The following is a 16233-nucleotide window of genomic DNA, read 5'->3' as shown; positions in this document are numbered from 1 at the left end:
TTGTTGATGAGTTCTAATAGTTTTTTAGTAGTTGTCTGTAGGATTTTCTATGTGTATCATGTCATCTGTGAACAGTGACAGTTTTAATCTTCCTTTCCAATTTGGATTTCTTTAATTTCTTTTTCTTCTCTGATTGCTGTGACTAGGACTTCCAAACTGTGCTGAATAAAACTGGCAAGAATGAGCATCCTTGTCTTTTTCCCTTGATTTTACAAGGAAATGCTTTCAGGTTTTCACCATTGAATATGATGTTAGCTGTGGGTCTGTTGTAAATGGCCTTTGTTGAGGTGTGTTCCCTCTATGCCCCGTTTCTAGAGAGTTGTTTTTGATCACAAATTGATGTTGAATTTTATCAAAAGCTTTTTCTGTGTCAATTGAGATGGTTGTAGGATTTTTATTTTTCAGTTTGTTAATGTGGTGTATCACATTGGCTGATTTGTAGATATTAAAACATTCTTACATCCCTGGGATAAATCCCACTTGATCATGGTGTGTGATCCTTTTAATGTATTTTGCTAATTTTTTGCTAATACTTAGTGGAGAGTTTTTACATCAGTGTTCATCAGTGATATCGGCCTACAATTTTTTGGTGATATATTTGTCTCATTTTGGTATCAAGGTGATGGTAGCTTCGTAAAATGAGGGAGGAAGCAGTCTTTCCTATGCAATAGTTTGGGAAGGATAGTTGTTAGCTCTTCACTAAATGGTGGAATTCACCTCTGAAACCATCTGGTGCTGAGCTTTTGTTTGTTGAGAATTTTTTTATTATTGATTCAGTTTCATTACTGGTGATTGGTCTGTTCATATTTTCTGTTTCTTCTTGAGTCAGTCTTGAAGATTGTACCTTTCTAGGAATTTGTTTTTTTTTTTCTAGAGTATCCATATTATTAACATGTAACTATTCATAGTAATCTTTTATGATCCTTTGTATTTCTGTGATGCCAGAAATACAGCTTCACCTTTTTCATTTCTGATTTTATATTTTAGGCCCTCTCCTTTTTTTTCTTGATGAATCTGGCTAAAAGTTTATCAGTTTTATCTTTTCAAAGAACTACTCTTAGGTTCATTGATCTTTTTTTTTTTTTAGTCTCTATTTAAATATTTCTGCTCTGATCTTTATGATTTTCTTCTACTAACTTTGGGTCTTGTTTGTTCTTTTCGTTTCTTTAGGTCTAACTTGTCTATTTCAGGTTTTTCTAGTTTCCTGGGCTAGGCTTCCTCTTAGCACTAGGGGGAATCTTCCCTCTTAGAGCTGCTTATGCTGCATCCCATAGGTTTTGGATCCTTGCATCTTCATTTTCATTTGTCTGCAGGTATCTTTTTATTTCTTTGATTTCATCAGTAACCCATTGGTAACTTCCATATGTCTGTGCTTTCCGTATGTTTTCCCTTGATGTCTAGTCTCATAGTGTTGTGGTTGGAAAAGAATCTTGATATGATTTCAGTCTTCTTAAATTTATTGAGACTTGTTTTGTGGTCTAGCATGTGATCTATCTTGGAGACTATCTATCTTGGGAATATCCCTGTTCCATGTACACCTGGAAAGGAGTGTGTATTCTGCTCTTTTGGATGGAATGTTTTCTGTATATCTGTTGATCTAGTCTAACGTGTTGTTTAAGGCCAGTGTTCCCTTATTGGCTTTCTGTGTGGATGATCTGTCCATTGATGTAAACGGTGTGTCAGAATCACCTACTATTATTGTGTTACTGTCACTTTCTCCCTTTATATCTGTTGATATTTGCTTTATGTATTTAGGTTATTCTCTGTTGGATGATAAAGAGACACATCATATTATTACAAAAGGGTCCAATCCATCTAAAAATAAACCTTTATGTGAGTCTAATAACAAAGATTTAAAATATAAAAAGCAAAAATACATAAAATTTCTAAATATATAATATAAAAACATGTGAAAGGACAGATAGACATAGTTATAGCGAGATACTTAAGTATACCTTTCTCAATATCTGATAGAATAAGCCAGCAAACAAATAGTAAGGATAGAAGATTTGAAAAACATGATTATCAAATTTGACCTATTTGACACATATGGAGAACTACATTCAATAAGTGCATTTTATTTTCAAGTACATGTGGGATATTTAGTATATCTTGAGTAAGGGTCATACAAATTCTGAAGGATTCAAATCATTCAGAATTTTTTTATGACTATATTGAAATTAAGCTAGATAGCAAATAACAGAAAGCTTTATGAAATATCAAGTGATTTTGACCCTTGAACAGCATGAGTGTGAACTGTGCAGGTCCAGTTATATGCAGATTTTTTGGACATATTGAAAACACTTTTGTGTATTTGTGACAGTTTGAAAAAACCTGCAGGTGAATTGCTGGCCTCGCAGTATCAAAACAATTAAGAAAAGGTATGTCATGGCATAGAATATATCTGGATACCAGTCTATATTATCATTTTGTGGGGGATCATTTATTACATCTTTTTGCCTTTTTTAATTGAAATATTGCAAAAATTAAAAGAAAATTTTTTTTGGCTTCCCTGATGGCTCAGTTGGTAAAGAATCCACCTGCAATGCAGGAGACCCTGGTTTGATTCCTGGGTTGGATAGATCTGCTGGAGAAGGGATAGGCTACCCACTCCAGTATTCTTGGGCTTCCCTTGTGGCTCAGCTGGTAAAGAATCTGCCTGCAACACGAGACCTGGTTTTAATCCCTAGGTTGGGAATATCCCTGGAGAAGGGAATGGCTACCCACTCCAGTATTCTGGCCTGGAGAATTCCATGGACCGTGTAGTCCATGGGGGTCATAGTCAGACACGACTGACTGACTTTCACTAATTGAAATATATTTGATTTATAATATGTTAATCTCTGCTATACAGCAAAGTGGTTCAATTTACATATATGCATTATTTTTCTAATATTCTTTTCCATTATGTTTTATCACATAATATTGAATATAGTTTCCTATGCCATACAGTAAACCTTGTTGTTTATCCAAATATTATCATTTACTATATAAAATATATATAAATATACTATAAAAAGTTAAAATTTACAAAAGCTTACAGACTGTACATGGTGTCTTTCACAGTCAAAAGAAATGTAAGCAAATGTAAAGATGCAGTGTTAAATCATAATTGCATAGAGGATTTCCCTGGCGATTTAGTGGTTGAGACTTTGCCCTTCTAATGCAGGGTCTTGGGTTTGATCCCTAGTCAGGGAATTTAAGATCCCATGTGCCACCTGGTGTGGCCAAAAAATAAAAAATCCTAGCTGCATAATGTTAACTGTAGTACATACTATACTACTGTAATAACTACATATCTGTGTTTTGTTACTCTTGGGTGAGCTCAAGTGTTGTATCTGCTTAAAATGTTCTCTGAGAAGTTTGCCTCTCCCACTAAATTGTATATCAGCAAAAAATGATCTCTTGGGTTCTCATGTATTTTTCATCATGTTTGGTGCAGTACCATACCTTGTGACCTACACAGAGTGCACTAGTGATGAGAGCAGAGAAAAGTCATGACATTATAAGAAGTTGAATTGTTTGACATGTGCTGTAGATTGAGATATGCAGCTGTGGTTGTCTGCCATTTCAAGATAAATGAATCCAACATACAGACTGTTGAGGGAGAAAAATGGAAATCATGAAGCTGTTGCTGCAGCTACTCCAGTAGGCATGAAACCTTGTCCTTTTTATTGAATGTCTGTCATATTCAAAAGACAACTTTTATGTGGATGCAGGATTGCTATAAGAAAGGTATACCTATTGACTTCAGTGTGGTTTGAGAAAAAGTGAAGTCTTTATGTGACGAGTTGAAGCAAAAGGAAAGTGGAGGATCTAAAGCCAGACAATGTAATGCCTGCAAAGGATGGCTTCTTAGTTTTAGAAAGAGGTTTGGCTTTAAAAATGTCAAGATAAAGGAAAAGCAGCTTCTGACCACAAGGCAGCAGATGGGTTCCTAGACTCCATTAAGAAAATTATTGGTGGAAAAGGATATCAACCTAAACAGGTTTATAATGTGGATAAAAAGTGCCTTATTCTAGCGGGGAAAAAAATGCCACAAAGGACATTTATTAGGAAGAGAAATAAGCACCACGATTTAAGGTAGGAAGGGATAGGCTTACCTCTACTGCTTTGTGCAAATGCTGTATGATCAAAACTGCCCTAATCTATAATGCAAGGCTTCTAACTTCCAACGCTGGAAAGGAAAAGAAAGATACCAGTCGCTAGTCTTTTAGTTGTATAAGAAAGCCTGCACATTGAGGATCATTTTTTGGATTAGTTCCATCAATGCTTTGTTACTGGAGTGAGGAAGTATCTTGCCAGTAATGGACTGCCTTTTAAAATTCTTATGATACTGGACTGTGCCCCTGGCCACCCAGAACCCCATGAGTTTAACACTGAAGATGTCAAAGTGGTCTCATTGCCCAAAACATGTCTCTAATTCAGCTTCTAGATCAGGAGTTCATAAGGACTTTTTAGGCTCATTACACATGGTATTCTATGGAAAGGGTTGTCGACACTATGGAAGAGAACCCCAGTAAAGAGAACATCATGAAAGCCCAGAAGGATTACACTATCGAAGATGCCATCATTGTTATAGGAAAAGTTGATGCAGCTTGTAAACATGAAGTAAACTTACAATGTTGATAAATACTGTACTGCACTTTAAATGTATTTTCTTTATGATTTCTTAGCAACATTTTGTTTTTACTAGCTTTATTGTAAAAATATAGTATATAACACATATGACATACAAAAATGTGTGTTAACAACTCTGTTATTGGTGAGGCTTCCAGTCAATAGTAGACTATCAGTAGTTAACTTGTTAGGCAGTCAAAAGTTACATGTAAGTTTTTATTACTGCATGGGGAGTCAGCACCCCTAACCTCCTCATTGTTCAAGAGTCAACTGTACTTTGTTTTTATTCATATTCTGCTAATAAAAGAATAGTATAGCCATCATTAAAAATTGGTTTGCAGTATCTACAAAAGCTAAACATACACCTTAGCAATTCTCCTCCTAGGTATATATCCAACAAGTGTGTTTACCAAAAGACACATGTAAAATATTAATAGCATAATTTATAATATTCCAAAAAGGTGTAATAGCATATTAAAAAGCAGAGACATTACTTTGCCGACTAAGGTCCATCTAGTCAAGGCTGTGGTTTTTCCAGTGGTCATGTATGGATGTGAGAGTTGGACTGTGAAGAAAGCTGAGCGCCCAAGAGTTGATGCTTTTGAACTGTGGTGTTGGAGAAGACTCTTGAGAGTCCCTTGGACTGCAAGAAGATCCAGCCAGTCCATTCTAAAGGAAATCGGTCCTGGGTGTTCATTGGAAGGACTGATGCTGAAGCTGAAACTCCAATACTTTGGCCACCTCATGTGAAGAGTTGACTCATTGGAAAAGACCCTGATGCTGGGAGGGATTGGGGGCAGGAGGAGAAGGGGACAACAGAGGATGAGATGGTTGGATGGCATCACCGACTCGATGGACATGAGTTTGAGTAAGCTCCAGGAGTTGGTGATGGACAGGGAGGTCTGGCGTGCTGCGATTCATGAGTTCACAAAGAGTCGGACACAACTGAGCGACTGAACTGAACTGAAAAAGCTGTAAACAGCTCAGACATTTATAAACAGTAGAGATAAATAATTTGGATTATTTCATTCCATTGATTACAGCAATGCAAAAAGAATAAGCTAATGCTAAGTGCAAAGCATGCCTGAATCTCACAGACATGATATTGAGTGAAAACAGTCAAACACAAAAGAGAACATGCTGTATGATTCCCTTTATATAAAGTTCAGAAACGGGCAGAGGTATCTATGGCGATAGAAGTCTGAACAGTGGCTGCTTTTGTCAAGAGCTGATGACTGGAAAGGAATGTGCAAAAGGCTTCTGAGTGTTGATACTGTTGGTCTCAGTGTTGGTTATATGGGATATATACTATTGTGAAAACTCATTAAACTATATATTTAAGATTTACTACTTCATTATTTATCATGCTTTATTTTGCCAAAGATGTTTCAGCACTCATTGTTAGATACCCGTTGTTTGTATTAAGTTGTTATAAAAATAACTGTGGTTTCGGACTGTGAATTTTAAATCATTATTGTTGTTGTTTGGTCACTAAGTCACGTCCAGTTGTTTGCGACCCCATGGCTTGCAGCATAGCAGGCTTCCCTGTCATAACAAGGCTCAAACTCATCTTTATTAATCAAAATGGGAACCGTTACAATCTTGTTTGCCAATGAGAAATAAGTTTTTTTATTCCTGTAGCATAAAAATTTGTGCTTAGGGATTTGATGAACTCTTAGAAAGCATTTTCTGCCTCCTGCTGGTTGTGGAAGCATTTTCCCTGCAAAAAGTTGTTGAGTTGCTTTAAGAAGTGGTAGTTGGTTGGCAGGAGGTCAGGTGAATATGGTGGATGAGGCCAAACTTCTTAGCCCAGTTTGTTCAACTTTTGAAGCATTGGTGTACAATGTGTGTTTAGGCGTTGTAGTAGAGAATTGGGCGCATTCTGTTGACCAATACTGGCTACAGATGTTGTAGTTTTTGGTGCATCTCATCAACTTACTGAGCATTCTTCTCAGATGTAATGGTTTCACCAGGATTCAGATAGCTGTGTGGATCAGATAGGGAGCAGACCACCACACAGTGACCATGACCTTTTTTTGGTGCATGTTTGGCTTTGGGAAGTGCTTGAGAGCTTCTAGGTCCAACCACTGAGCTCGTCATTACCAGTTGTCATATAAAATCCACTTTTCATCGCATGCCACAATCCGATTGTGAAATGGTTCATTGTTTTTGCACAGAATATGGGAAGATGACACTTCAAAATGATTTTTTGATTTGCAGTCAGCTCATGAGGCACCCACTTATAGAGCTTTTTCACTTTTCCAATTTGCTTTAAATGCCAATCAGTCACAGAGTCGTTGGGTTCTTTGGCAACTCCTCATGTAGTTGTAAGAGGATCAGTTTTGATGATTGCTCTCAGTTGGTCATTGTCAACTTCTGATGGCCAGCCACTGCACTCCTCATCTTCAAGGCTCTTGTCTCTTTTGCAAAACTTCTTGAAGCACCCTGCACTGAACATTCATTAGCAGTTCCTGGGCCATATGCATTGTTAATGTTGCAAGTTGTCTCCACTGCTTTACAACCCATTTTGAATGTGAATAAAATAATAACTCAAATTTGCATTTTGTCTAACATCATTTCTATAGTCTAAAATAAATATCAACAGCAAGTAATGTCATTAGCAAAAAAACATAAAGCAAGAAATGCACATTAAAATGATGTGTAACATAACCACATTTATTTAAGAATGTATTCTAATGTCAGACAACAAAGTTCAGCAATGTAAAAACCACAATTACTTTTGCACCAAACTAATATTTGTGTGCATTGCTGTTGGTTCTATAAACAGGTATATTCTTTGCATTCTTTTTGGAAAGTTCTTTGACAGTATTTGGCAGGAGCCATACAAATGTCATTTTTTTTGTCCAAATAATTCCATTCCTGTAATTTTTTAATCCTGTGAATATAAATGAAAAGGAAAAAGCTGCACACATATATGGTTACTGCTCTTAGTTATAATAGAACATAAGGGGAAATTTAAATATTCACTAGTAAGAGAATATGTTCATATTCAATAGCAAGAGGATGATATTTCAACTTGGTGAACTATTAAGCATCCATTAAACCATGCAGGTCACATAGCAATGTGGAAAATTATGAAATGTCAAATGAGTATACTATTATACAATTTTGTTAAAATTATATGTGGAAAGTTTTAAAATAGAAAGGAACATGAAAAGGAAAATAACCACTGAGGGAGAGAAAAAGCTAATAGATTTTCTTTGAGTATTAAAAAAAAAATGTTAAAACAAAATGTTAGAGAATTTGCTACTTAAACTAAAAATGTCAGTAAATAGTACTAAGTTTGTGCATGTTAGTGACAAAAATTAAATGTTAATTTGTGTTGTTTTTCCTTGATATGAGAGGTATAACATATAATTTTTGAAGATTTTCACAGTGCATTTCCGTTTTCAGTAAATATCTCAAAATAATTACAGTGAAGTATTTGAAATAAGATAATATAGGTCTGATCTTTATTCCATTTATAGCTTTTGGAGTTATAAAGTTGTCCAAGGTTAGAAATTTACATATTTTTCCTCTAATTTAAAGGGAGTCATTGCAGCTTATTTGCACAGGTTATCATTGGAGCTCTATTTGCAGTTTATTCATTTGATTTGATTTTAAGAGAAGAAATCAGTTCTCATTATGTGTTCCAAACAGTATTTCATTGGAGTTTTAATACAAAGCTTTAGAGAGGAGTCAAGAATCTCCAAATCCGCTGACCAAGGACTGAGAGGAATGTGCAGAGCTCAGTAATGTGCGTCTGGGGGAAGCATTGTGAACTTAACCTATTGGAGTTAAGATAGGGTTGGTTTGAAGGAAGAGTCTAGTTCTACTCCCTGTACTTTTGATGGCATTGATTCATTTCATAGCAGTGTTTCTGTGTATTAGTTGTATATTCCTGTTACTGTTGTGTGAGCCAAATCCATTTCAGTTCTATAGTCAGTCGCAATATTTTAGGATGAATAATCTCTGTGCAATGCAAAAATCTGTTTTCCTCCCCCTTTCTCCTTTTTGAAAAATAATTTGACCTTTCTGTTCTAAGAATTTTTGGCAAACAAGATAACTTCTACTTTTAACTTGTGACCTAGAAGTAAAATGTTGTGTGTATTAGTTTTGGAGAGCTCGCCTTCTTTGGGGGTTAATTTTATTTTCCATAGAGTTCTTTGATGCTCAGTGAAATCATATTATTTGTGTCTTACAGCAGTTTTTACACATGTATATTGCTATTCTAAAGTCATCAGTATTTAACTTATGTGTACATGCCATTTAAAGTAACAATGAGAGGAATAAAGTGACTTCATTTTGTATATATAATCCCTAGAGATTTGGGTTCTTCAGAGCTTTCCTCTTGTGCCTTACACTGCATGTTGAGGCTATAATTAAGTAGCTCAGTTTGTCAGTATTTGTAAAATAAATACTCCAGTGTTAGGTTTACCAGATATTTTTTTGAGTAAGTCTTCTCTCTCTTTTTTTTTAAATTCAGGCTCTGCTGGTTCTTCATCAGTTAGATAGCATTGATTTGTGGAATCCTGATGCTCCTGTAGAAACATTTTGGGAAATTAGGTATACACACCCTTATTTTTTAATTCAACTTAAATTTTTAATATTTTTGTCTTTAAGTATTAACTCTATATACTTGGTTTATTAACTTTATTCACTTATACTGCCAGATGTTTTATGATTTTGTATTTTATTTGACTTGAAATTATTAGGTTATTTCGTATTTTAACTGTAAGAACATTGTCACAGCAAATTAGAAAATAAATTTTTAAAAATTGTGCTAAATTTCATTACCCAACCATAAGTAGTAGTATTTGGTATGTCTTCTGCTATTTCAGATTTTTGTATGTTTAAACTGTGTTTTAAATTGATTTTTATCATTTATAAGCTTAGAGTGTTAAAGTTTTAAATATTAATAGTTTGTTTCAGTTTTTTAGACTATAATCTCATGTTTTCAATAATACTGGTGTTTTTTGTGGATGAATTAATATAATGAGTATCTGCTTAGAAGGCAAAATTGTATGTATATATAATTTTATAATTTATTTCCTTGGTTATATGAATTATTACCTTTCAGTGAGCATAGGGGTAACTCACTGAGGAAAATGTAAGTGTGTAAACCTCAGGTTTTGTTATTATCTTGTAGAACTGGGTACACCAAGTCACTTGGCAGCTGAGTTAAATCCTAGATTCTGGAGCAGTGCTCTTTGATAGTAATGTAATGTGAACCACATATGTAATTTAAATTTTTCTAGTTGCCTCATTAAAAAAATAAACAGGTAAAATTAATTTTAATAATATATTTTTAAACCCAGTGTGTGTGTGTGTCTATATATATATATAGAGAGAGAGAGAATATTTTTAATATGTTGATCAATATAAAAGTTATTAATAAGATTTTATGTTCTTTTTTCTAAAGTCTTCAAAATTTGGGATGTTTCATACTTACAGGACATCTCAGTTTAGACAAGCCATATTTCAAGTGCACAGTGGCCACATGTGGCTGACTTGTGGTTACTGTGTTGGACAGTGCAGCTCTAGAGTAGAAATGAGCAAGCTTTTTCTCTAAAGGGCCAAGTAGTCAGTATTTTAGTTTTTGTGGGCCAGATAGCCTCTTTTATAACTGTTTACTTCTGCTCTTGGGACGTGAAAGTAGCCATAGACAGTGAGAGAGTGGAGCGTGACCGTGTTCCACTAAAACTTTATTTGCAAAGGCAAATGATGGACTGGATTTGGCCTGCAGGCAGTTTGCCGACCCCTGCTCTAGAGCGCTAGGTTTACATAGTCTGTGCTGTAGAGATCTATAATTTTTCTTGAGTCCTCTGTGAGGATGAGATGCATGGATGAAGTGGTTGGGGGAGAAGGGGGCTTAGAAGTACTTTTTTTTTTTTAATGTAATCTGCATACTTCCTTTCATTATAGTGCTATTAACATTTTGATAACCATTTCTCTAAAATAAATCCTGGAAAGGAAGATAAGCTTCTTTAAACTTTGTCCATTATTAGAGAATGCCATTCTTTTATTCTGACTTTATCTGTATTAGGTTGTTTATTGGCAATGCTGATAACAGTGAACTTTGTTTCTGCAGCTCACAAATGCTTTTTTACATTTGCAAGAAATTAACTAGTCATCAAATGCTTAGTAGCACAGAAATTCTCAAATGGTTGCGGGAAATTTTGATCTGCAGGAATAAATTTCTTCTTAAAAATAAGGTAAGCAAAATGACATCTGTTGAAATGGAAGAATATTTGGAATGGTAATGAAGAGAGATTAAGGAAATGTTTATTACCAAATCAAGTCCTTATTCATCTCCTCTCTCCTGCAAAGTCTTCAGGGGAAATGTACGTGCAGGAGACAGTGGCTGAGAAATCAGCACTTTAAGTAAAAATTATTTTGAGCTGTTACCCTTAATGCCACAATCCTGATAAAGTCTAGACGAGTTAAGCAGGATTCTGTGGGGTAGATCTAGGAGGAGTGGGGCTTCTATAACCAAGAAGATTGAGAAACAACATTTGCTGTCTCTGCTCTCAAGTTCATACATAAGACTTGAATCTGATGTCTAGGCTAGTCCAGAGAATGGTATCTATCTATATATATATATGAAGAAGCTGAAGGAAAGAGATTGAGGGCCACCAATCTAGGTTTATTTATATTTCTGTGAGAAAGTTATTACCTCTTGAAGATATCAGAAGTCTTCCTTAGGGTTGAGTGAAAAGTTTTGATTCTGAACTATTGAAGCCTGATGACAAGGTTTTGGTGGCTAGAGAAGAGCCTTAAGTTTCTTTTAACATCAAGTTTCTATAATCAGTCAATTAAAAAGTTCTGTTATGACATAGTTTTAGAAGTACTTGATTCAATAAACTTTTATCCATTTCTGGAATGGATAAAATCTATGGGAAATCTTAAATGTCTCTAATACGTATGCTTTTCAGTGTGCCATGCAGCTTGTTGAATTTTCTCTGTTTAGAAATGAGCTAATGGTGAGTTGGGTTTATTCATATCTGGTTTACCTTCATCTGTTACTGTAGTAGAATTTGGCCTTATGCCAAAGATAAGGATTGAGATTGGACTTCAGCATTTCATGCCTTGCCTATAGTATAATTCTCTAGAATGCAAGCATTAGTAATCCAGCAGTGAATCTTGTTGTCCTCTGGTTAGTGAAGTCACTCGTACTTAGCATATATACCAGTGTTAATTCTGGTCCAGAGGAATTTAATCTCAAAAGAGTCAACTTCGCATTATCCTGATCGTATTGTATGAGAGGAAATCTGTTGTTTTTAACTGACTAAAAAGTACATTATATTTTTCGTGTGGTAGATTTATGTTGTTGATGTTTAACTTGTGTCGATGTCAGACCTAGAAATCTTAATTTACATTTCTAGATATGTTGATTCTGAGTATTTGAAGAGTGGAAAACTGAGAGGAGTTTCAGAGACACTGTGGAAGCATTATTTGTACTACTGGGTTTCTAGAGAATGTTTTTCAGTGTGAGAGGAGTAGGAATTGGAAGGAGAGGTTTTCCAGGATAATCTTAAACAGAAAGGCAACTCATATAAGTATTTATCTCTCTTGGCTATGAGTACTTTGAAAAGGCTTACTTATTTTTCCTTTCTAGCAGGCAGATAGAAGTTCCTGTCACTTTCTCATCGTTTATGGAGTAGGATGTGATGTTCCTTCAAGTGGGAATACCAGTCAAATGTCCATGGATCATGATGAATTACTACGCACTTGTGCTCCTGGAACCTCTCTCAGGAAGGGGAAAGGAAATTCATCCATGGTAAGGGACTTCTTTTGTAGTTTTCCTGTATCATCATCTGTGCTCTGTACTTTTTTTCTGAATTAACTTGGGTAAATTTCAACTAGGTAATACAGCATAATAAAGAACTGCTTAGCTTATAGTTTCATTACTGCTCTTTGTGAACACTCAGGCAAGTTCCTAACTTATCTGTTTCTCAGTTCCTCAACTTTAGAAGGGTATAATAATTTCTGCTGCAGAATTATTGTGAGAATTAAGTGAGATTATGTGTAAATAGCACTGGATTGAGTATTTGACACTTACAAGCTGTAACTGATAGCTATAATTATTATAACTCTCTATCCCATAAGAAAGATCATTCATACCCCAGAAGTTTAAAAGTTCTATCAACTAAAAAAAAGTACAGATTTACTGGGGGAAAAAGGCATTTTGCTTAATGTTATATGCATTAAGTGTTTTCATGACTTTTGTGTCCATAATTCCCTTTAAAAATAAATCATAATACTACTGAAAATGTCAGATCATTATAGAATTTCTTTTGCAGACCAAAGCTTTTTTAAATCCCTATTTTACAATATAATCTTCAGTCAAAGGAAAACAACTACTCAACAGTGTGGTATTTTCTATTGGTCTTAACTACAGAATTTGCATGTTGGCTTATAAATGAGAATTTCTCTATTTTGTGTTTTGAGAATATGTTATCCAGAGCCCAATATACCTCATACAGTCATGTTTATTTCTTATTCATGTCCTTCTTTCAGTCAGTTTGCAGTATGATTATTTAATTTCTTCCCTCTGGGCAGATAGAATTTCTTGTTACTTGCTCTTCTTTTGTCATTTTTGAGTGACTGAGAAGTGCATTATATTTTTCATTGAGTAGATTTATACTGTGCATATTTTCTTTGTGTTCAGTTTAGACTTAATCTATATTTATAGAATCTGAAGAAACTGAACAGATACTAGTATTATGTTGGTCCAAATAATTTGAGTTCTCAGTCAAGATATTTTGAGGTGTAAAAATTCTATCATGGTTAAAGAGGAAAAGCTCTTGTGGGTTATTGTATACAGACGTCTATGGTACATAGCTTGTTGAATTATTGGATTTTGTAAATAAAATTACGTAAGTTGCAAATATTTGCCTCCCTCTCTTGATCCCAGGATAGTGCAGCAGGGTGCAGTGGAACCCCACCAATATGCCGACAAGCTCAGACCAAATTAGAAGTGGCCCTGTACATGTTCCTGTGGAGCCCCGACACTGAAGCAGTTCTGGTTGCCATGTCCTGTTTTCGTCACCTCTGTGAGGAAGCAGATATCCGGTGTGGGGTGGATGAAGTGTCAGTACACAACTTCTTGCCCAACTATAACACATTCATGGAATTTGCCTCTGTTAGCAATATGATGTCAACAGGTAAATCATGCATAATTTTTTTTTTTTAATTCAGTCTACCTTGAATCACATACCTGATGACTCTAGGAACATAGGCATGTGTTTAAGATCAATACTTCTTTAAGTTAACAGGGCTCATTCAAATACCTTTCCTGAAATCCTTTTTTTTTTTTTTTCACAAGGTAAGGTGAAAGTAAATAGTATTTGGAATAAGTTATTTTCTCACTGAATTTTTAATATGCCATATGCATTTGTTTAAAAACTGACAGTATAAATTGCTTTCAGTTATAAATTATACAGTTTACTCTGCCTCAGCTGTATATAGTGAAGTTTTAAAAACATTAGCACATGTTATGAGTAAGTATAGGTAGAAATAGCTATTTTAGGCCAAGGACATTGTGGAGACCAACTTAAATACCCCTTTCCTGTGAGGCTGGTAAAAGGAAGTGTGCAACCTTACCATTTGAAGTATTCATTCCCCTCCTCCTCCTCTGCCTTTTGGGTTGGGCTTGCCACATTCTCCACTGGCAAGCAGGGCTCTTAAGTGCAGTAGGCTAATTTGCTGTTGTCTTGACTTCCCTGGTGGCTCAGATGGTAAAAGCGTCTTGCTTACAACGCGGGAGACCTGGGTTCGATCCCTGGGTTGGAAAGATCCTCTGGAGAAGGAAATGGCAACCCACTCCAGTACTTTCGCCCGGAAAATCCCATGGACAGAGGAGCATGGTGGGCTACAGTCCACGGGGTCGCAAAGAGTCGGACACGACTGAGTGACTTCACTTTTACTTTCACTTGCTTAGGAAGAGCAGCACTTCAGAAAAGAGTGATGGCACTACTGCGGCGAATTGAGCATCCCACTGCAGGAAACACTGAGGTATGTCCTTAGCAACAGAAATATCCTTTCCAGGCCCCCACCTGGAATTTTCGAAGGCTTGGATTTTGTGCATGTGACCAGGAATAGCTTTTGAAGCAAATCTAAGATGTGTATTATAAGTAGGATATTATAATATACACCAAGTTTGAGAGCTATTACTGATTGGTTTTTTAGCTCTAGGTTTAAGGTTGCTTTCAAGTGGTAATTGCTTTCATTTTAGGCTTGGGAAGATACGCATGCAAAGTGGGAACAAGCTACAAAACTAATCCTCAACTATCCAAAAGCCAAAATGGAAGATGGCCAGGTGAGTTTGTGAAGTTGATTTTGTCTATTGATTGATCTGCTAAATATATGTACTACATACACTTTAGTAATATTTTTGTGAGTGACTCTTAGTGTAATAAGTATGTAGATGTAAGACTGATGGTTTCAGTTCAGTTCAGTCGCTCAGTCGTGTCCGACTCTTTGCGACCCCATGAACCGCAGCATGCCAGGCCTCCCTGTCCATCACCAACTCCCGGAGTTCACTCAGATTCACATCCATCGAGTCAGTGATGCCATCCAGCCATCTCATCCTCTGTCGTCCTCTTCTCCTCCTGCCCCCCCATCCCTCCCAGCATCAGAGTTTTCCAATGAGTGAACTCTTCGCATGAGGTGGCCAAAGTACAGCTTTGGCATCATTCCTTCCAAAGAAATCCCAGGGCTGATCTCCTTCAGAATGGACTGGTTGGATCTCCTTGCAGTCCAAGGGACTCTCAAGAGTCTTCTCCAACACCACAGTTCAAAAGCATCAATTCTTCGGTGCTCAGCTTTCTTTATGGTCCAACTCTCATATCCATACATGACTACTGGAAAAACCATAGCCTTGACTAGATGGACCTTAGTCGGCAAAGTAATGTCTCTGCTTTTGAATATGCTATCTAGGTTGGTCATAACTTTTCTTCCAAGGAGTAAGCATCTTTTAATTTCACGCTGCAGTCACCATCTGCAGTGATTTTGGAGCCCAAAAACATAAAGTCTGACACTGTTTCCACTGTTTCCCCATCTATTTTCCCATGAAGTGGTGGGACCAGATGCCATGATCTTCTTTTTCTGAATGTTGAGCTTTAAGCCAACTTCTTCACTCTCCTCTTTCACTTTCATCAAGAGGCTTTTTAGTTCCTCTTCACTTTCTGCCATAAGGGTGGTGTCATCTGCATATCTGAGGTTATTGGTATTTCTCCCGGCAATCTTGATTCCAGCTTGTGTTTCTTCCAGCCCAGCGTTTCTCATGATGTACTCTGCATATAAGTTAAATAAGCAGGGTGACAACATACAGCCTTGACGTACTCCTTTTCCTATTTGGAACCAGCCTGTTGTTCCATGTCCAGTTCTAACTATTGCTTCCTGACCTGCATACAGATTTCTCAAGAGGCAGGTCAGGTGGTCTGGTATTCCCATCTCTTTCAGAATTTTCCAGTTTATTGTGATCCACACAGTCAAAGGCTGTGGTTTATCTAAACCTGCACTAAAATGGTAGCCACTAGACACTAGTCAAATTAAAATCTCACTTATAATTAAATATAGTTAAAATTCAGTTTCTCTGTCACAGAGTAG

At 36.1% G+C, this 16233-nt stretch overlaps 1 protein-coding gene across 3 annotated transcripts in view; it reads left to right on the top strand.

Annotated features, from left to right (window-relative positions):
- The window catches only part of NF1 (neurofibromin 1), a 250845-nt gene that overhangs the window by 98783 nt on the left and 135829 nt on the right, over positions 1–16233 (top strand). For 2 of the 3 annotated variants that reach the window (XM_018064270.1, XM_018064269.1), the window contains exons 15-20: positions 9107–9186; positions 10712–10835; positions 12239–12400; positions 13538–13787; positions 14564–14637; positions 14858–14941. In XM_018064270.1, coding sequence (XP_017919759.1) covers positions 9107–9186; positions 10712–10835; positions 12239–12400; positions 13538–13787; positions 14564–14637; positions 14858–14941 — 774 coding nt within the window. Of the gene's footprint in view, positions 1–9106; positions 9187–10666; positions 10836–12238; positions 12401–13537; positions 13788–14563; positions 14638–14857; positions 14942–16233 lie in introns of all 3 variants that reach the window. The other variant, XM_018064268.1, reaches the window with a different exon arrangement.

This window comes from Capra hircus, chromosome 19, assembly GCF_001704415.2.
Source record: "Capra hircus breed San Clemente chromosome 19, ASM170441v1, whole genome shotgun sequence".
Classification (NCBI taxonomy): domain Eukaryota; kingdom Metazoa; phylum Chordata; class Mammalia; order Artiodactyla; family Bovidae; genus Capra; species Capra hircus.
Note: the sequence above shows the minus strand (reverse complement) of the source record. Positions and strands in the feature narration are given on the sequence as shown.